The sequence below is a fragment of the Procambarus clarkii genome, chromosome 44 (assembly GCF_040958095.1).
Source record: "Procambarus clarkii isolate CNS0578487 chromosome 44, FALCON_Pclarkii_2.0, whole genome shotgun sequence".
NCBI lineage: Eukaryota > Metazoa > Arthropoda > Malacostraca > Decapoda > Cambaridae > Procambarus > Procambarus clarkii.
The window spans coordinates 19,268,511-19,290,721 of NC_091193.1; the positions used below are offsets into that span (position 1 = coordinate 19,268,511).

At 49.6% G+C, this 22,211-nt stretch overlaps 1 protein-coding gene across 38 annotated transcripts in view; it reads right to left on the reverse strand.

The window, feature by feature from the left end:
• The window catches only part of LOC123745316 (serine/threonine-protein kinase WNK1), a 340,974-nt gene that overhangs the window by 120,393 nt on the left and 198,370 nt on the right, over positions 1-22,211 (reverse strand). For 7 of the 38 annotated variants that reach the window (XM_069300733.1, XM_069300732.1, XM_069300730.1 and 4 more), the window contains exon 1: positions 18,697-20,166. The exons of 11 other annotated variants lie outside the window; for them this stretch is intronic. In XM_069300733.1, coding sequence (XP_069156834.1) covers positions 18,697-18,989 — 293 coding nt within the window. In that variant the 5' untranslated portion in view covers positions 18,990-20,166. Of the gene's footprint in view, positions 1-4,408; positions 4,453-18,696; positions 20,170-22,211 lie in introns of those variants that run through there. 20 more of the 38 variants (XM_045725748.2, XM_045725739.2, XM_069300731.1 and 17 more) reach the window with 6 other exon arrangements.

Here is a 22,211-nt window from a genome sequence, read left to right on the forward strand (position 1 = left end):
CAGTGCCTGTACACCTCTTTTTAAAATAACAAATACTTAAAAATATTAAATTAACATGAGAACATAAGAACAAAGGTAACTACAGAAGGCCTATTGGCCCATACGAGGCAGCTCCTATTTATACCCACCCAATCCCACTCATATACACGTCCAACCCACGCTTGAAACAATCGAGTGACCCCACCTCCACTACGCTTCGCGGTAATTGGTTCCACAAATCAACAACCCTGTACCCGAACCAGTATGTACCCAAGTCTTTCCTAAATCTAAACTTACCCAATTTATACCCATTGTTTCGTTGGGCCCCAAACAAATCAAAAGATTTGTTGAGGCAAATCAAAAGGTTTTCAGAATTACACTCCGTCTTTATTCCAGCCATGTTTCTTATCTTGGCTGGAATAAGACTGAAAAATCATGAGCCTCTAATGAACTAACGGTAATACATATATTTATAAGTTAAGAAATATTCCATCTGTTATACTCTTTCATCTATTCGAATACATCATATCAAAGATCTCACCACGAGATATTTGTCTTTTTAGAGAACCACAGTTATACGTGTTAATTTATCTACACAAGACAGCTTTTAAAAACGCATTTTACGCAAAGACACAGATTTTTCCAAAGAACACACAGAAATCACAATAGCGTGATGCATCAAATGAACAAATCCACAAGGGCCGTGACGAGGATTCGAACCTACGTCCGGGAGCATCCCAGACGCTGCCTTAATCGACTGAGCTACGACATGTATGACCTGGGCAAACAGGCAGTAGAGACCAACTCCATTAATAATATCAAAAGTAGATGTGATAAGTTGGGTTATTGCATTACACAACCGTAGGCTGTTGAGTCGGAGTCACGGGGATGAAACTCGGTCATGCAGGCCGGTGGCCCCACGGGAGCCGGTGGCTGTGTGGACAGCATGCTGGGCACGTAATCCTGTGGCCCGGGTTCGATTCCCGGTGCAGGCGAGAAAAAAATGGGCAGTTTCTTTCACTTTGATGCCCCTGTTACCTAGCAATAAATAGGTACCTGGGAGTTAGACGGCTGTTACGGGCTGCTTCCTGGGTGGGTGGGGGGGGGGGTGAATTCGCCTAGTTGTGCTTGCAGGGGTTGAGCTCTGGCTCTTTGGTCCCGCCACTCAACTGTAAAAACTCTGTATGTGTGTGTGTGTGTGTGTGTGTGTGTGTGTGTGTGTGTGTGTGTGTGTGTGTGTGTAAAAATTAGTAGTTAGTAACAGTTGATTGATTGACAGTTGAGAGGCGGACCGAAAGAGCAGAGCTCAACCCCCGCAAGCACAACTAGGTGAAAACACACACATTTATTTATATACATATATATACACACATAAATATACCGGGTGCATGGGGGTGAAATAAACATGCACGTGATTCACATCTGACTGGTTAGTCTGTGTACACACCTGAAGGCTATGAAGGCACACCTATGGGAGGGGGGGAGGCTGACATGTGTGTATATCCCATGCACCCAAGTATGCCTGACAGTATGAAGACACCACGGACGAGGTCAGCATATGGGACCCATAAGCATGGTGTCCACATCATTCTCCCCTAGACCCCCCCCTCCCACCACACACACACACACACGCGCACACACACACACACACACGCACACACACACACACGCGCACACACACACACATCTAAGCAATATCAATATCTTATCTAAGCAATAGGAAGCAGAGAGTTACGGTGAGGGGTGAGACCTCCGATTGGCGTGAAGTCACCAGTGGAGTCCCACAGGGCTCTGTACTCGGTCCTATCTTGTTTCTGATATATGTAAATGATCTCCCGGAGGGTATCGATTCATTTCTCTCAATGTTTGCGGACGATGCTAAAATTATGAGAAGGATTAAAACAGAAGAGGACTGTTTGAGGCTTCAAGAAGACCTAGACAAGCTGAAGGAATGGTCGAACAAATGGTTGTTAGAGTTTAACCCAACCAAATGTAATGTAATGAAGATAGGTGTAGGGAGCAGGAGGCCAGATACAAGGTATCATCTGGGAGAGGAAATTCTTCAGGAGTCAGAGAAGGAAAAAGACTTGGGGGTTGATATCACGCCAGACCTGTCTCCTGCAGCACATATCAAGCGGATAACATCAGCGGCATATGCCAGGCTGGCCAACATACGAACGGCATTCAGAAACTTGTGTAAAGAATCATTCAGAACTTTGTATACCACATATGTCAGGCCAATCCTGGAGTATGCAGCCCCAGCATGGAGTCCATATCTAGTCAAGGATAAGACTAAACTGGAAAAGGTTCAAAGGTTTGCCACCAGACTAGTACCCGAGCTGAGAGGTATGAGCTACGAGGAGAGACTACGGGAATTAAACCTCACTTCGCTGGAAGACAGAAGAGTTAGGGGGGACATGATCACCACATTCAAGATTCTGAAGGGGATTGATAGGGTAGATAAAGACAGTCTATTTAACACAAGGGGAACACGCACAAGGGGACACAGGTGGAAACTGAGTGCCCAAATGAGCCACAGAGATATTAGAAAGAACTTTTTTAGTGTCAGAGTGGTTGACAAATGGAATGCATTAGGGGGTGATGTGGTGGAGGCTCACTCCATACACAGTTTCAAGTGTAGATATGACAGAGCCCGATAGGCTCAGGAATCTGTACACCTGTTGATTGACGGTTGAGAGGCGGGACCAAAGAGCCAGAGCTCAACCCCCGCAAACACAACTAGGTGAGTACTAGGTGAGTACACACACACACACACACACACACACACACACGCACGCACGCACGCACGCACGCACGCACGCACGCACGCACACGCGAGCAGCAACTCGCTCCCAACAGGGGAAAATACACACACTCGCGCGCGCCAGGGAAATTCCGGGAAAAATGCATGACGCCCTTACAGGGAACAGACCCAAGCTTGTGAAGGACAATCCCCTGGACGCGGGAATCAAGTCTTCCAGTGTAGGACACTGCGACGGTCCCGGTCATGAAGGGCACAGGTGCCAAGTCCACACGGTCACCCCCAAGCCTGGTCACAAGGGGTTAAGGGAAAGCGCCAAGCCATTACGACTATATAGTAGCATTTGAAAAGGGAGGCAGGGGTCAGGATTAGGATTTTTGGGGTGGGACGGGGATGTGGGGAACGGAAGTGTTCAACCACTTTGACAGTCCGAGATTGAACGCCGACCTGCATGAAGCGAGACCGTTGCTCTACCGTCCAGCCCAAGTAGTTGGATTCCACAAGGATATTCACAGTAATACCTGGATATACGCTAATCACAGCACACCCGTCACAGGACACTGGCCACACACACCCGTCACAGGACACTGGCCACACACACACGTCACAGGACACTGGCCCCACACACACGTCACAGGACACTGGCCACACACACACGTCACAGGACACTGGCCACACACACACGTCACAGGACACTGGCCACACACACACGTCACAGGACACTGGCCACACACACACGTCACAGGACACTGGCCACACACACACGTCACAGGACACTGGCCACACACACACGTCACAGGACACTGGCCACACACACACGTCACAGGACACTGGCCCCACACACACGTCACAGGACACTGGCCCCACACACACGTCACAGGACACTGGCCCCACACACACGTCACAGGACACTGGCCCCACACACACGTCACAGGACACTGGCCCCCCACACACGTCACAGGACACTGGCCCCACACACACGTCACAGGACACTGGCCCCACACACACGTCACGGGACACTGGCCCCACACACACGTCACGGGACACTGGCCCCACACACACGTCACGGGACACTGGCCCCACACACACGTCACGGGACACTGGCCCCACACACACGTCACAGGACACTGGCCCCACACACACGTCACAGGACACTGGCCCCACACACACGTCACAGGACACTGGCCCCACACACACGTCACAGGACACTGGCCATACACACACGTCACAGGACACTGGCCACACACACACGTCACAGGACACTGGACACACACACACGTCACAGGACACTGGCCACACACACACGTCACAGGACACTGGCCACACACACACGTCACAGGACACTGGCCCCACACACACGTCACAGGACACTGGCCACACACACGTCACAGGACACTGGCCCCACACACACGTCACAGGACACTGGCCCCACACACACGTCACAGGACACTGGCCCCACACACACGTCACAGGACACTGGCCCCACACACACGTCACAGGACACTGGCCCCACACACACGTCACAGGACACTGGCCACACACACACATCACAGGACACTGGCTACACACACGTCACAGGACACTGGCTACACACGTGTCACAGGACACTGAGGAAGGTGAGAGCACAGGTCAATAGAGACGGCGTGGTAGCCCCTAGTGAGTAATGACCTGGGCGAAATGAAGAACCTGGTGACCATACTAGTGCGGCTACACTAGCGGGTCACTCCGCCGTGGCCCCACACACCGACTGACTCACTCACTCTCTCTCTCACTCACTCCATCACCACTCTCACCACCACACTCACCACCAGGGAGGGAGGAGCCTCTCTCACACCACAACCAGTAATACACCGCCACGTAACTACACTCAAGGCCGACACACACACACACGCGTACACACACACACGCGTACACACACGCGCGTACATACACTGGCGTACACACACAAGTGTACGCCAGACCAAAGAGCAGAGCTCAACTCCAGCAAGCACAAGTGAACACACACACACACACACACACACACACACACACACACACACACACACACACACACACACACACACACACACACACACACAGCTAGTACAACTAGGTGAGTACTAGGTGAGGTGAGTAGACACACACCCAAGTTAGGCATTAGGGACGCTTTACACTGCGTACGTGAGACCAATCTTAGAGCATGCAGCCCCATCATAGAGCCCCCACCTAAAGAAACACATTAGGAAACTGGAAAAGCAGACGATGAGTAACAATAACGTGGCTGAAGATATGATGTGAAGATGATGATGATGATATGCCATTATCAAGTCGACTTGATAATGACACAATCTACATGCTAATAGTCCAGGACGGACCGAAACGTCGTCGCGTCCTCATCTTCTGGTGTGAGGTCTGGTTACCAAACTGGGAAAGGTTCAGGAGTTTGCGACGAGGCTAGTCCCGCAGTTTGCAAGGGATGGGATATGAAGAGCGACTGAAGGAACTGAACCTGACGACGTTAGAAAAAAAGGAGGGAGCGGGTGAGATATGATAGCATCATATAAAATACTTTGGGGGATTGACAGAGTGAAAATATAGGAAATATATAGGAAATGTTTACAAGGAATACCAACAGAACAAGGGGGAGGACATGGGTGGAAGTTGGAAACTTAGTAGAGTCATTGAGATGTTAGGAAGTTTTCTTTTAACGTGAGAGTAGTGGGGAAATGGAATGAAATGAAGCAGCACATTGTAGAAGCAAACACTATTCATAGCTTTAAAACTAGGTTACGATAAAGAAGGAGAGAAGTAACTGATGTAAATAACCGGTGGCTAGAAGGGCTGGATCCTTGAGCCAACCCTCGATCCTGTAGCAGGCACAAATAGGCAAGTGTACATACGCGCGCGCGCACTCGCACACACAACTTCTCGCACCCGAAAAAAAATCCTACTGACGTGTGTGTTTCCAAACACCCACTGTTTTTTCTATCAGCAACATTCATGCTATGCCTTCATGCACATGAGAGCTATATTTACAAGCAAGCACTCACTGATGTGTGACTGATAATCCTTCTATATCAATTTAACATTTCTGAGTATTTTCCTGACTGAGAGGTGAAGGTATAATGCTAATTTTACGAGGTAGTGTGTTTGGTGACGCTAGTTTTCCTTGTTGATACCCCTGGAGATGAGAAAGGACATATGCTAGTACCGTGTGCGGGGGGAGGGGGGGGGGGTAACGAGTGAATACCCTGAAGAAGACGCTGTGGAAGCCATCTCCATCCACAGCTTTAAAGCCAAATTCGACGAAGAATCCAAAGGTCAGGATCATTCATTTATAAGGCAACACGTACGACAAGGGCGGCGGGCGAGGCATGAAGCTGGACCTCACTCCCCCGAAGTGATAGGCAAGCACTCATCAGGGTCCATCTGATGAGTAGACGTGCTCATCTGATGAATGAAACTCATTAACTCGAATGATTCAATGTTGTGCAATGTACCTGTTGACGACATGCTAGCTACACACTGCCACACAAGTGCCTTCCTTACACATACATCACCAACATTATGAACACTCATTACTGCTCAACACATTAGCAGCAGCTGCTCTTAATTACTCGCGCGCACTCGAGAAACACCTCAGCAAATTGACACACACACTTATTTAAGCAATATCCCTCGTATATTGTAGGTTTATTACACTAAAATTCAGAGTGCCGCTTAACTCATCAGTCTGATCTGAACGTTACCAATTAATCAGCTAAACTTGCTCTTCAAAATTAGCGACTAGAGCCATTCGTCACCAGTGTACATTACCTATCCCACTCCCTCGTCACACTATCCTCAAACTCGTGCAGGAATGCTCCTCCGTCCCCTTCAATAACACCAGCAGTTAAAGAAAACGGAGTGCGGAGAACCCCCAACTAAAGGAAGCAAGGAAGGTTTATCAAACTCTCTCTCCACCCTATATCCCGCAGGCGAACTACTGGCCCTTTCCCAGTATGCAACCCCACCACAGTTGCCCAACTTTCGAGTATGTTTTTACTGCTAGGTGAACAGAAGCATCAGGTGAATTTCTAGGAGGGGGGGGGGACCTACCTCAACAATGACCTAGGCACAGCATCTGCGTCAACGTCACTGTGCGCGTCTGACGCCGTAGACGTGACGTGGACGCAGCTGCGATGTGCCCGCCCAGTGACGTCAGCGCAAGTGGTCTACACAAATATTTAGCTGGTGGTAATTTAGAGGCGCCAGCGCTGCCTGTGCTGCCGCCCCGCAGGTGCAGCCCCGCGCCAAGGTTCACCCCGTACTGATATGGCTCTTTATAGTGGCTGAGTGGCCCTGTATACATTACTGGAAAACACACACAGACTGTGTGTGAGTGTACACACACTCGCAACACACGCAAACTGTTCGTTCTCACCCTGTGACAATACATCCATGTGCACCACGTTTGTAATACAGATTAGAAGACTAAGCCGGAGACACAAATTTTCATTATTCCAAAAAATGCGCTCATAAAACATTTTTATTATTGCATAAAAACGTGCAATTTGCATCGAAGATTTGCAAAAAAAAAATAAACGTATATCACAAGCTAATAAATATGAGGCACAATTCCAGTCCCCCTGGAAAGGCACTCACCTAGTTGTATATTCAGGGGATGAGCTCGGCTCTTGGGTCCCGCCTCTAAACTCATAATTCATTAATATAGTTTATTCATTATAACATTTACGGTTGTTACGAAATTGATAAACTTTACAATGTTGTCAAACGTACAACGTTATCGAACTGTGACATTAAATAATTCTGACATTAAGGACTCAAAGAAAGTGTGCGAGACAGACCAAGACGGTGTTGAGGTGACGGGCGAGCCCAGAGATCAAGGAGTGAAGCAGCAGTAAACAATGCAATATGAACTACTAGATTGTGAACTACACAATCGACTTGAGAATGGTCCAGGACGGACCGAAACGTCGTCGTCCCTTCACCTTCTAGTGTGTGGTCTGGTCAACTTTAGCCACGTTATTGTGACTCATCGCCTGCATGAACTACATCCTCTGACTGATGAAGATTAAGCCACCCCAGAGGTGGCACGGGCATGAATAGCCCGTACTACACCCTCTCAACCACGTGTTATTATACACAGGCACTTGGACTATTTCTTACAAGAAGCTCGGGTTGCAAAGGATATGAGCACCCGAGGAGTAGCTGTAAAAAACCTGAATGATTAAGTTATTACATAAGAATTCTTACTCCAACCCAGGCTTGCGTAGAACGACTCTCGAAACCCATTAAAGGTGAACTACATGTTGTAAAAGAAGGTTCATTTCTGTTACTTCTTGCTAGCGTGTCTCACCATGTGCCTTCTCCCCCTCTCTGATACATTCCCAGTAACTATATATACCAATGAAGGCCCACCATTGGTAGCTGTGTATGTATGCCCCATCCTGGTGTAGGGCTGGTTTAGTTCCCGAGGGGGGAGGTGGTGGTTGTAAATCAGTCAACACCACCTCTTCTTCACTGAAATGATTCCTACAACATTACTCGCCTAAAAGGTTTTGAGTCTGAAACAAATTTTAAAGAGCAATGCTACTCCCTCCTCTCTCTTGTTGTATGGGAAATATTGCAGTAGTGATCATCTATCGAATATTGTAGCTTTCCTATTTCTATTACTTCCAGGCTTGTCCTCTCTCTGACTGGGCCTGGGTTTGTTTGTTTGTGTGTGTGTGTGTGTGTGTGTGTGTGTGTGTGTGTGTGTGTGTGTGTGTGTGTGTGTGTGTGTGTGTGTGTGTGTGTGTGTGTGTGTGTGTTAAACTATTTCTTTTCGCATAACTGTGTGTGTGTGCAGGAACAAACTTCTAATTCTTGGAACCCTGCCTTTCCAACCACTGGTGGGATAATTCCTGATCTATTTTTTCTATCATATTTACGCTTCTGTCGTTTATTCTGACTTCCAGATACTTGTGGATGCGAGGTATGGACTCACGTGACCAACACAAACAGTTGGTGGAGCCCGCAGTCTTCCTCCTGTCCACTAGTCCCCATTACAACTACACATCCACATCTTTCTCAAGACCTCAAAATACCACCACCACCACTTCCCTAAAAACACTAACAAATTTTGACTAACCAATTCTGTTGTTTCTTTTGTTAGGATCTAACCGTCCCTGAAATACATTTCACAAAATGTCCTCATATATATAACGTAATCCAGCCAGATTAGTGTGCGATTGAGAACGTTTAACTCTTGACACAGAGATCATTTGCATAAATAAACACGATGAATTGGCAGACGCCTTCGGCGAATCAAATAAAGCTTCATAATCCCGAGAGATCATTTACTTAACCAAACATGGAAGATGCGGACGGCAATGGAATGATTACATTACGGCTGTCGTGCCTTGGGAGCTGGAGCCCGGCGCCACCAACACTATATATAAGAAATATTGCCGGCGAGATATATTGAAATATTGTTCCGGCAGTATAAGAAATATTGCCGGAACAACCGTGGATATATTCAAGAGAAAAGTTGATAGTTTCTTTCAAGAAGTGCCGGACCAACCGGGCTATGGTGGTGGATATGTGGGCCTGCGGGCCGCTCCAAACAACAGCCTAGTGGACCAAGTTCTCACAAGTCAAGCCTGGTCTTGGGCCGGACTTGGGGAGTAGAAGAACTCCCAGAACCCCATCCAGCAGGTGCAGCTGTCGCGGCTCTTCCTCTCTATATATAATACGTCGCGCCAATTGAAAATCCAGAGCTTAATTTAACTTTATTAATTACAGGACCGAGTCAACCCGGAGGCAATACGGGGAGGCGAAACACTCCCTAACACTAACTGTAGCAGACAAGAGAACGGCCCCCGACTCTGCTACACCAACAGCGAGGGACACACCACCACCGTCACACATCAACAATTACCCCAGCACCAGCCTACACCTCAGCACCACTCCCACTTGGCATCAACATCACCATGAAAACCATTACAGCCACACAGGCGCCAACACACCACCAACACACTGCTCGCCTCCAACAACATTGCACACTGATCCCACCGTGTGCAGACACCACCACCACCAGTGGAGACCCTGTAACCCGGCTCCTGCTACATCAGCAGGTGCTCGAGTCCTGCAGCACCAGCAGCAGCAGCAGCTACCGTCCACGTCCTCATCGTCCTGAACAGGAAGAACAACACGCCGACCCTCGGAACACAAACGCATACTTTTACAACACCTGAGTCATTCACATCCCAAGGTGCAACATGTGCGGTGTTGCGGGTGTTACCAGGCCACCACCCACCTCCACCCTCTCGCACACCCCGCCACACCCACCACCCTCACGCACACACACCCCGCCACACCCACCACTCTCACACACACACACACCCTGCCACACCCACCACCCTCACACACACACACCCCGCCACACCCACCACTCTCACACACACACACCCCGCCACACCCACCACCCTCACGCACACACACCCCGCCACACCCACCACTCTCACACACACACACACCCCGCCACACCCACCACCCTCACGCACACACACCCCGCCACACCCACCACTCTCACACACACACACCCCGCCACACCCACCACCCTTCACAACCACCCCCCCCCGCCCCTGCCACACCCACAACTCTCACACAGCCCTTTAACATTTTGGGTTGCTTTCGTTGAATCTAGATTGCAGCTGAACCCATCAAAGAGATTGCAGCTGAACCCATTAGATAACTCCTGCAATGAAAGGTGGCACCGGTGGTGGTGCAACATTGCACGAGTGCAGTAAGCGTGCAACTGACGCCTGGGCTCCACCACCTGACAGACGGTAACAGTGATACTGACCACTATAGCGCGCCACCGTCACACAATGACATAGTAACGGACACAACTTCCTAGTAACACATAGTGGGGTTCCTTTATGGACGGCCTTAAATTCCCCATTATGACATATAAATCAATAACTGTTGAAGATATTGGATAACTTTTCTGGTTACCCAGAATATAAGTGACAAAGACATTGATCTTAGCACGAGGATGACAGCCTCTTAAGGGATTAATAAACAAGCCGTGATAACACTGGCAGAGGCAGCGTCTGACCTGTTCCAGCCAGCCACTGCCAAGTGTCACCAGTGCCAACTGTGTCAAGTGCCACATACGTCACTAATGACCGAATTATCATCAAATATTCCCCAAACGCACCAATGATCAAAAGGTTCATCCACTAACAAGCTCAGGGTGTTCTAATGAGCAACACACTGCACCATAGCACTGTGTTGAGTGTAGATTGGTGTCAGGGGGGCGTGTGGGAGCAACACTTTAGCCCTCACGCACACACACCCCGTAGTGGTGGGAGGTGGTGGTAGTGGTGGGAAGTGGTGGTGGTGGTGGTGGTGGTGGTGGTGGTGGTGGTGGTGGTGGTGGTAGTGGTGGTGGTGATGGTGGTCAAGTAGTGATTACCTGGTTGTGACGGTCAGTGTTGTTGGTGATTATTACCTGTGGACGGTTTCGAGAGTTCTTAAGACTTCCGCATCCTTGTCTGAGGTGTGTGAGGCTACTTGCCCCTCGTAGCCCGAAGGTTCACCAAGCCATCACAGCCAGGCTGATCCGCTAACTCAAACACAAACTTACCCGCTTCTCTCTCGGAAAGCTTCCACTGTTGCTCCAGCTACAGTCTACATTTGTTATCATACTGAGGAGTCGTAGGCCTCTGATACTTTCTAAGTGTCCCTTTGGCACCTCCGACTTAACGTTGGAGTTGTTTTGTACTTCCTACAATATTTCTCACTCAAGTAGGATGTAATGTTGTTGGGCAGGTATGAAACCTATCCTTTCAGTATCTTCTATGTACAAGATTACAATTTGACTCATTCGAGTTAGTCTCGGTAGCACAAATGCTGCCTAGATACTGCTTTCCTCTCTCTCTCTCTCTCTCTCTCCCATCTCTCTCTCTCCCATCTCTCTCTCTCCCATCTCTCTCTCTCCCATCTCTCTCTCTCCCATCTCTCTCTCTCCCATCTCTCTCTCTCCCATCTCTCTCTCTCCCATCTCTCTCTCTCCCATCTCTCTCTCTCCCATCTCTCTCTCCCATCTCTCTCTCTCTCTCTCTCCCATCTCTCTCTCTCTACTGGTGTCATCCTTGACATACTTAAAACAGCGGAGATCACGCCATTTCACAAAGTAGGTATATTAAAGCAGATGCAAAAAATTAGGATCATAAAAATCTTTGAAAGTGCTTAGAAGTAAGATCACATAACACAGAGTGACAGTGTGCACATAACCCCGGGCCACACGGGTCCAGAACAGGGCGCTCCTGCCTATCACAACTGCCAGACCAATATGACATAACCTAAGATGTAATGGAAGATCAAAACGCTGATGTACTATACACAGATTTCGCAGAAGCTTTCGATAAATGTGTCCATGGAGGGAGCCGGTCGGCCGAGCGGACAGCACGCTGGACTTATGATCCTGTGGTCCCGGGGTCGATCCCAGGCGCCGGCGAGAAACAATGGGCAGAGTTTCTTTCACCCTATGCCTCTGTTACCTAGCAGTAAAATAGGTACCTGGGTGTTAGTCAGCTGTCATGGACTGCTTCCTGGGGGTGGAGGCCTGGTCGAGGACCGGGCCGCGGGGACACTAAAGCCCCGAAATCATCTCAAGATAACCTCAAGATGGTGTTACTGCACATAAAGCACGCGCAAAATGGGGAGACAGATCTTTAACTTCCTAACGAACACAACTCAAGAGTATAACAGTCAACACAGTAAAATCCAGACCATCTACCGTGAAAAGCTCACTATCCCCCCCCCCCCGGCCAAGGTGCTGTACTTGTTCCGGTACTTATCCTCATCCCCATATCAGACAATCAAGGCTACAAACTAGGGTACTGTATCATCCTTTGTGGTTGACAATATAATTTTCATGAAAGCAGACAATAATGAGGAGAACAACCCATCAATCCCATGTTAAACAAGTCTTTCAAATGGGCCGCAGAAAATAGCACGATGTTTAATGAGGAGGAGTCCCAATTACTACGCCATGAAAAAATACGAAAATATGAAAAGCAGAAACCTCATATTAAACAGTTAAACCACACTATTGAAAGAAAAAACAATGTAAAAGATCTAAGAATAATCATGTTGGAAGACATTACTTTTAAAGAACACCACAAAGTTGTGGTCATAACCGCAAGAATAATGACAGGTTGGATAACAAGCACCTTCCAAACAAGAGATGCCACGCCAATGGTGATGCTTTTGAAGACACTAGTGCTCTCTAGTGGAACACTGTTGCACACTAACAGCCCCATTCAAAGTTGGAGAAATTGCTGACCTGGAGAGTGTGTAAAGCTCTTTTACCGATAAAATCTACTCGATAAAACATGTAAATTATTGGGACCGCCTAACATTTTTGTGGTGTGTGTGTGTGTGTGTGTGTGTGTGTGTGTGTGTGTGTGTGTGTGTGTGTGTGTGTGTGTGTGTGTGTGTGTCGGGTGAGGTGACTGGGGTGTGTACTCACCTAGTTGTGCTTGCGGGGGTTGAGCTCTGGCTCATTGGTCCCGCCTCTCAACTATCAATCAATGTGTGTCGGTGGTGGTGGTGGTAAGCCCCTCCAAAGGATACCTTATCAACCAGGCTGTGATTCGTACGTCAGGCTGCGAGCAGCCACGTCCAACAGCCTGGTTGACCAGTCCAGCAACCAGGAGGCCTGGTCGACGACCGGGCGCGGGGAAGCTAAGCCCCGTAAGCACCTCAAGGTAACCACAAGGTAAGGTGTGGTGGCGGCTGGGATGGGGTGGCTGGGATGGGGTGGCTGGGATGGGGTGGCTGGGATGGAGTGGCTGGGATGGGGTGGCTGGGATGGGGTGGCTGGGATGGGGTAGCTGGGATGGGGTGGCTGGGATGTGGTGGCTGGGATGGGGTGGCTGGGATGGGGTGGCTGGGATGTGGTGGCTGGGATGGGGTGGCTGGGATGGGGTGGCTGGGATGGGGTGGCTGGGATGTGGTGGCTGGGATGGGGTGGCTGGGATGGGGTGGCTGGGATGGGGTGGCTGGGATGGGGTGGCTGGGATGTGGTGACTGGGATGTGGTGGCTGGGATGGGGTGGCTGGGATGTGGTGGCTGGGATGGGGTGGCTGGGATGGGGTGGCTGGGATGTGGTGGCTGGGATGGGGTGGCTGGGATGGGGTGGCTGGGATGGGGTGGCTGGGATGTGGTGGCTGGGATGGGGTGGCTGGGATGGGGTGGCTGGGATGGGGTGGCTGGGATGGGGTGGCTGGGATGTGGTGACTGGGATGTGGTGGCTGGGATGGGGTGGCTGGGATGTGGTGGCTGGGATGGGGTGGCTGGGATGGGGTGGCTGGGATGGGGTGGCTGGGATGTGGTGGCTGGGATGTGGTGGCTGGGATGTGGTGGCTGGGATGGGGTGGCTGGGATGGGGTGGCTGGGATGTGGTGGCTGGGATGGGGTGGCTGGGATGGGGTGGCTGGGATGGGGTGGCTGGGATGGGGTGGCTGGGATGGGGTGGCTGGGATGGGGTGGCTGGGATGGGGTGGCTGGGATGGGGTGGCTGGGATGTGGTGGCTGGGATGGGGTGGCTGGGATGTGGTGGCTGGGATGGGGTGGCTGGGATGTGGTGGCTGGGATGGGGTGGCTGGGATGTGGTGGCTGGGATGGGGTGGCTGGGATGGGGTGGCTGGGATGTGGTGGCTGGGATGGGGTGGCTGGGATGTGGTGGCTGGGATGTGGTGGCTGGGATGTGGTGGCTGGGATGGGGTGGCTGGGATGGGGTGGCTGGGATGTGGTGGCTGGGATGTGGTGGCTGGGATGTGGTGGCTGGGATGGGGTGGCTGGGATGTGGTGGCTGGGATGGGGTGGCTGGGATGTGGTGAGAGTGGCTAGGAGAGGAGAGTGAGGCTAGGAGGGATAGATGGGGGGAAGGCGGCGCAGGGAGACCACAGCCTGGAGGTTCCTAGGGAAGGTCAAGGCTCTCCCAGGCCGCTTCCCTCACTCTCAGCCTCATTATCCAGGGTTATATATAATCCCGGGTTATTTATATACTTAACCTTTTACCGCAACTGTCGCCCCTGCTGCCACATCAGGGAAGGCCACGCTCCAGCATTATATTCAACAGGTCAGTCCCAAGATACTGCCCGATTCCGCTCGAACCAATGTCTAACTTTAAGGGACGAAAGTCGGGACGCTATCATGCTATCAGTCAGATGGTAAGACACTGGAAAGCAGCAGCGTGAGAGAGCTGATACCCTAGGAGCAGTTATGTCATCTTCATGTGCACACAAGGAGCACATACACACACTTAAGCAATACGGCAAAGCCTCTCGCCACTCTTCCCCGCCCTAGGCCTCCACTCGTGTCACAGCCTACACCCTGGAGGGGTACACCCTCACGGGGGTCACTCGCTATAAACAACCATACACACTCAAGGGCCATACACCCTCAAGTGTTACACACCCGGCAGGGCTAGCTAGAACCTTCGGCACTCAAGGTTCACATAATGTTGAAAAGTGTGTGAAGGAGTGTGTGGGGCTCTTGAGGGCAAGTACCACAATATCTTCCAGGGCTACTAACCTTAATGCCGCCCCCCTCCCCACACACGTCCTAAGGAACCACACAGTCTAAAAGGCCAGTATGCCACAAACCTTTTAGAAGCCAGTTTATCTAAGAAACCCCAACATTGTTCACTATTGCCTCTTAGGAAGAAAGGGCCACACACTACCGAGACCTGGAAGGCCACAGACTCTTTAAAGGCCATGAGCTACATGTGCTCTAAGGCCAGTAGGCCACACCACCGTACAAGGCCCGTCAGTGTGACCTCACACTTTCCCTTATAAACAAGTCCGCATCAATATTGTGTGTGAACAAATAGCGCGAGCGACCACGCGGCAAGTGGTGCCCTGGCCGGCTCTTGAATGTCTCTTATGTACCTGGATTGTACCTGGATGAGGTTCGGGAGTTCTACTCCCCCAAGCCCAGCTCTGGGCCAGGCTTGACTTGTGAGACTTGGTTCAACAGGTTTCTGGTTCAACTGCTTGGAGCAGCCCGCAGACCCACATATCCGCTACAGCCCGGTTGGTCCGGCACTTCTTGCAGAAAACTGTCCACTTTTTTCTCGAAGACTTCCAGTTTTGTTCCGGCAATATTTCTTATGCTGGCTGGGAGGATGTTGAACAACCGTGGACCTCTGATGTTCATACAGTGTTCTGTGGTTGTGCCTATGGCACCTCCACTCTTCACTGGCTTTATTCTGCATTTCCTTCCATATTGTTCACTCCAGTATGTTAGCTCTTATCTACCACAACCATTCCTGGATAAATAAACGATGGGCTGGTATAGATATCATGACTGACTGGCTATAGATATAGGTGACTATATCTATAGCCTGACTGGCTATAGATATAGGTGACTGGCTGGTATGCTGTCACCCAGACGAGCACGAGAGTTGAGTTTTAGCTCTCCGGCCCCTGGCTTTCAGCTCGCAGGGTTCCGAAACTTTTACGATCCTGTCACGTCTATATTCGTAGCTGTCTGTGTATGTGTCTCCACCACGCCACCTTACTGCACTACATTTCTTCACTATGACAATTAACAAATTATATCATTCTCACCGTAACTCATTCCGGTACTTAAGTCACCACCTGTGTCCTCTTTCTGCCCTGTTGATACCTCAATAGATAGATGTATTTAATATTTCTGTCTGCAGAATCCAGCTATGAACGCTTGGACCAATCCTTGGACTTTCTAACCAATCTATTTTTCCTCGATTATATCTACTACATATTATTATATCTACTACACACGCGCACCCCCCCCCCTCTCCCCCCAGGAAGCAGCCCGTAGCAGCTGTCTAACTCCCAGGTACCTATTTACTGCTAGGTAACAAGTCTAAATTTAATAAACAGACTGTAAACAGTCTGTTTATTAAATTTAATTGAATTAGTATTGATGAGAGCCGAGATGAGAAGGGCAGGTGCAGCAGATGGCTGCGGACACAGCACTAAACACGAGGGCGCGACACATCCCAGCTTCACATTTAATACGACCATCTATAACTACTCCACTTGTGGCAGGGAGACCAACCATGTCTCAATATACTAACTTACTCCCATAAACATTTTCAAGGAATTCAAAGAGGAAGATTCTGAGATAATGATCACGATAATGAACATTTATGTACTGCATGAATGGTTCTAAACTATACATATCCAATTGGACTAATATTTCATGATAAAAATTTAAAAAATCATAACTGGGAAAATCCGGTAAGGCAATTATTCCTAATCATGTATGTCTCAATCTCCCTATCAGGGACACAGCAAGCCCCCCCCCCTCCTGTATAGTCCCTTCCTGTTGAGAACCTGTTATTGGTTCCGGGAATCAACGTCCCCCGTCTTTGACCAGGCCTCCTGGTTAGTGTCTGATCAACCAGGCTGTTGGACAAAGTTACTCTCAGATGCGCCCAACAAAAACACATGGAGATTGTTGACAGTAGACATTGTTGTAAAACATATATGCATTTATGTACCATACGACCCGAATTGTTGCTCTGGGTTAAACCTGCATGTACATGATGGTAACAGGAGACATCTAGTTCAGCACACTCAATACAAATCACTTGTCGCAAGGACAACAGTTATCTTGAGATAATTTCGGGGCTTTAGTGTCCCCGCGGCCCGGTCTTCGACCAGGCCTCCACCCCCAGGAAGCAGCCCGTGACAGCTGACTAACACCCAGGTACCTATTTTACTGCTAGGTAACAGGGGCATAGGGTGAAAGAAACTCTGCCCATTGTTTCTCGCCTGGCGCCTGGGATCGAACCCGGGACCATAGGATCACAAGCCCAGCGTGCTGTCCGCTCGGCCGACCGGCTCTCCCAGTTGGGAATCACTGTTAAAGTATCGTTTGTAACCGCGCTTCTGTGGTTATCTCCTGGCCTCACGCCATATTGTGCAATGTGTTTGTGCACAAACATATTTTTTTCGATAAAAATCATTCAAGGTCTCTTAAAGGAAGACCATTAAAATGGTGCCAGAAATCTGCCACCTTGAGGCTCTTCCCTGCATACTTCAAGGAAGTATGCACGAAAGTATGCAAGGAGCATTGAAAGTCTTTCAATGTTTTCAAGCAGAATCGCAAAGACGTTCTACAGATATCAAACGGATACAGCAGTTTAGTGCACAGTACAAGACACCTGAACTTGTCCTCCTGTAAGCGTGCTCTGTACTCATCTAGTTGTGTTTGCGGGGGTTGAGCTCTGGCTCTTTGGTCCCGCCTCTCAACCGTCAATCAAGTGATGTACAGATTCCTGAGCCTACTGGGCTCTGTCATAACAGGAGATATTAGTAGTGCTCGGTTGGCAGTACTGTTGGTCTTGAAAATCCCGACTCATACAAGTAGATTGTGACAAATGGCAAGTTGTACATAGAGAAAATGCACTAAAATATTAGTTTTCATGTCGTCGCGGACCCTCCACCCCCCCCCCTCTCTCTCTGAAGCGCACTCGCAGGCCCTAGTTTGGAGAAGCATGCTGCTGTACGGCATTATATGAGACACCAGTTAGGCAGCTTCTGGGATGGAGGACGAGGGAGGTGATCCTTGTGTGCGGCCCCACCCGCGACGTCACTCAGGTATGAGGTCACTACGTCACGGCTCCTGTTGGCGCTCTTGCTGGCGCCCCAGCCACTTTCCCCCAGAGTCGGTCCCGTCTTTATCACACAATCACAATTATTTTCACATCGCGTGCCTAATCGCAATGAGACAAACTAAAACGATGAACGTAATGAGAATTTCCTAAACGCCTTTACAAGTTCTACAAATAATCTTGCTTAACTAATACAAATTTACAACAGAGTCCATGCCACAAGTTCAGTGTGTTGTACCGAGACATAGGCACAGCGAGTCAAACAATTCTGGTAAAAAAACAAGACATGTTACATTAGTAGAATGACTAATACCGTCTAAATGTGCGCCAGAGACGACCATCGGAGTTTGGAGAGTTTGCCGATAACGTCATCATGGGGAGTGGTTGTGGAACTTTGGTGAGGGGGTGATAGGTAGGCGAGGGTGTCATCCACGAGGTGGTGGAGGACGGGCAGGGCGTCTGACGGGCTGGGACACAGCTACAACACACGTCCCAAGCAGACGGTGCTCCACCCTCTTCCCTCCTGCTGCTGCTGCTGCTGGTGTAGAGGGTGACAGTGTGCTGGGGACCGTCCTCACTGTCAGAGGAGGGAGCTGTGCCCATCATTACCACTCCGACACCACCACCATGTACACGGCGCCCACATCAGACGCCACAGCAGCAGTCACCTGCACACCTCCACGACACACATCACACTCTTCACCCTCCGCCACCAGCTCCACCGCCCGCAGTCTCCCACCCGCCAGAATAATTCTTCAGGACGTAAACAACTTTTGGTCAAGATTTTGAGCGTGTAAACTCCATTCATCTTCGAGGCGTCCAGTGCGGGTTGGTGCACGAGGATAAGGCATGTGCTACAAGCCCCCGCTCCCGCCACTAACCATGTCCTGCGCTTCTCACACTTCTCTTGGAAAATGTTACATAACACTAACTTTCTGTTGTCACCTGCAAGTGGTTCAAAGTTATTCACAACATAACGTTAAGCTTATTGGGTAATGTGGGAAGTGTGAGGTCTCAATAAGCTCACTAACACCTTCCAAAATATACGGTACATACTCGAATTTTGACGTCACTGTAAAGACGACTCAGCTCTGATACCCAGGTCTGAACAGGTTTACACTTCACACAACTCCATGTGACATTATAAGTCTTTATGTTCACTGTAACACTACGCACTTCCAGCATGCCCAAGCTACTGCTTTTATACACTGTACATCATGATCTTTCAAGAGTCAACTTATCCGGAGACAAGAGAGGTGCTTTAAGGGGGAAGGACACAGGTGTGTCCCCGAGACGCTGGGATCCTGAGACAAGGATCAACAGGTGTGGAGAGCACGTTGGAGCGCGACGGCCACTGAGTCAGGTACTGGTGGCGGGGCTGCTTAGCCGTGACAGCTGTACCCACCACCACTACCACCACCACCACGACCTTCTCCACCGTTACTGCTGCTGCTGCTGCTCCTGCTGCCGATGTTCCTGCTGCTTGACGCCGCCGCTGCCACCCGCCAAACAGTCACTTGATATCACTGTAGCCAGCGGCGCCAGTTCTCCACGTACGTCAGTGGGTACTCGTGACACAATGTACCAATAACCTATATCAGTCTCAGAAGAGGCGACACTCATTTCCTTTTTCAGAAGTAGCGTAAAATACTCAGTGATAAGGGGAGGAAGATAAGGTGGCAGCGATGGTGGGAGAGAGGCCAGCAGGCAGGTGGAGGCTGGCGGGAGCAGGAACCGCACCACAGATCGTCCAAACACTAATGTGGCGGCAGAGGCTACATTTACCACCGCCAAGACTGGCAAAAGTGTGTACACTGACCAACAACTGCGCATCGTCCCCCTTGCAGTCTGCTGGCCCACACACACACACACACACACACACACACACACACACACACACACACACACACACACTGTTGAATTAATGACTGGCACATACAGCAAGCCACACCAAGGTTTCCTAAGCTATATTCCTATATAAACGACACAGCACATGAAACCTGGAGAATTATCTACCTTGACCAACATGTGGTGAAGATATACGAGCCGAGAACATTTAGGGCCGGCTGTGAGCTGAAGTCATTAATATGTATTGGCAGCGAGAGGTGGAGAGGCGTGGTGGCAGCCCGGGCCTCACGCCCATCACAGCCACCACCGGCCTGTATCACACCTACATTTCTCTTCTGGTCCGACACAACAACGCCGCTCATGAAAGCCAGCATAAATAAAGCTGGGTTGGGAAATGAATGAGTTGGCGAGGCAGGGTGTGGGTGTCCAGGGTCAGGAACTGCTGGCAGGAGCTCGCCCACATGGGTAAAGGACGCGGGTCAAGCAACACCCAACAGTCTTCCGGCTGACCTGCAACACGGACTCTTCGTCCACCAGTCTCCCACCACCAGCAGTAACACCACCACCACCACCATAGTTCTCACCACCACCACCGTTCTCACCATCCTATATACCAGCGCGCACTTTCCACCAACACCGCCGCCTGCCATCACATCTCTAACACTCCATCACCACCACAATAATTGCTCTGCGTGCAGCCTCAAACACACTCTTCACCTCAGATGTTCGTGACGACTCGTAAGGTGTCAGTAACAGTTATTGTCCACACCAGGTTCATTCTCCATGATCACTACTATTCCCATCTACACAAAAGACCTAACTGGCCACTTAGTTAGTTTAGTCAGTTATTATGCACCCTATACCCATCCCGTGGGCGGTGTTAGACACACTTAATGGGCTCGGGAACTGGACCCCCCCCCCTACAGTTCATTAAACCTAGAAAGTAACATTTTTGTAAAGCTAGTTACACTTTCTTTTACATAGACAAATTAACATATATCAATCTTGAGTCACACAGTTACTAGTCTTGCTCCACACCCACTCAACTGGGCGGCAGCTTTACAGTCATGTGCAGGCTGCACCTACAATAAGCAAACTGTGGATACTTGGCTAAGATTTCTTGTAGTACATCATTATGAATGAAGTACTTACACATTTCTGAAACACCAGTGATGGAGTTATCTCAGGATTCCGCGATTTTTTCGCATTCAATTATATAATGACGCAAAGTATCTTAATAGCTCTGCTGACATTTAGTCAACTCTACAATATGGTACAAACTGCCAGAGGTACTTGTAGCCGAGCCTAAGTCTAGCAGTGGTAACATCTAGAAGTCTGCTAACCTTATTGGATGACCCATAGACGTGCGGTACATCCTGCATAATAGAATGATGACAGATGGAGGAACTGGTATGAATTTCATTTTGCCTTAAGTCTATTAGATTTTGTTGCTGTTCCCGGAATATTGTTGTTCCAGGCTGCTTAAAAGGAAGTCCAAGATGGTAATCAGTTTCCTATTTACGAGCAAAAATGTTTTGGCTAACTCATAAGTTCTCATGTATCCGGGGACCAATGTGAGTAGGAATCCACAGGAGAGAAAAACTGACTCCACCATTGATAATTTCATTTTATTGTCTAGCTTCAGACCCAAGGACAGTTATGTCTTGGGAGCTGAGTGCAGCCAAGGATGACAAGGAGTCACAATTAACGTGTCGACTTTGGACTTTTATACCAGTACGAGTGCAAGAATTATGGCAAACAGTTCTGTTTGAAGAGTGGAAGTCCAGTTATTTGTACGCGCTCCACTCTCATAGGAGTAGGAACCATCTACCTTCACAACTACAGCTGCACCACAGGACTGGTGCAAGGAGTCATCAATGTAAATAACTTGGGACACACTAGAGTTACGATTCTTCGCGGCGGGGATCGTATTCCAGGGACCTGCCCGAAACGCCACGCGTACTAGTGGCTGTACAAGAA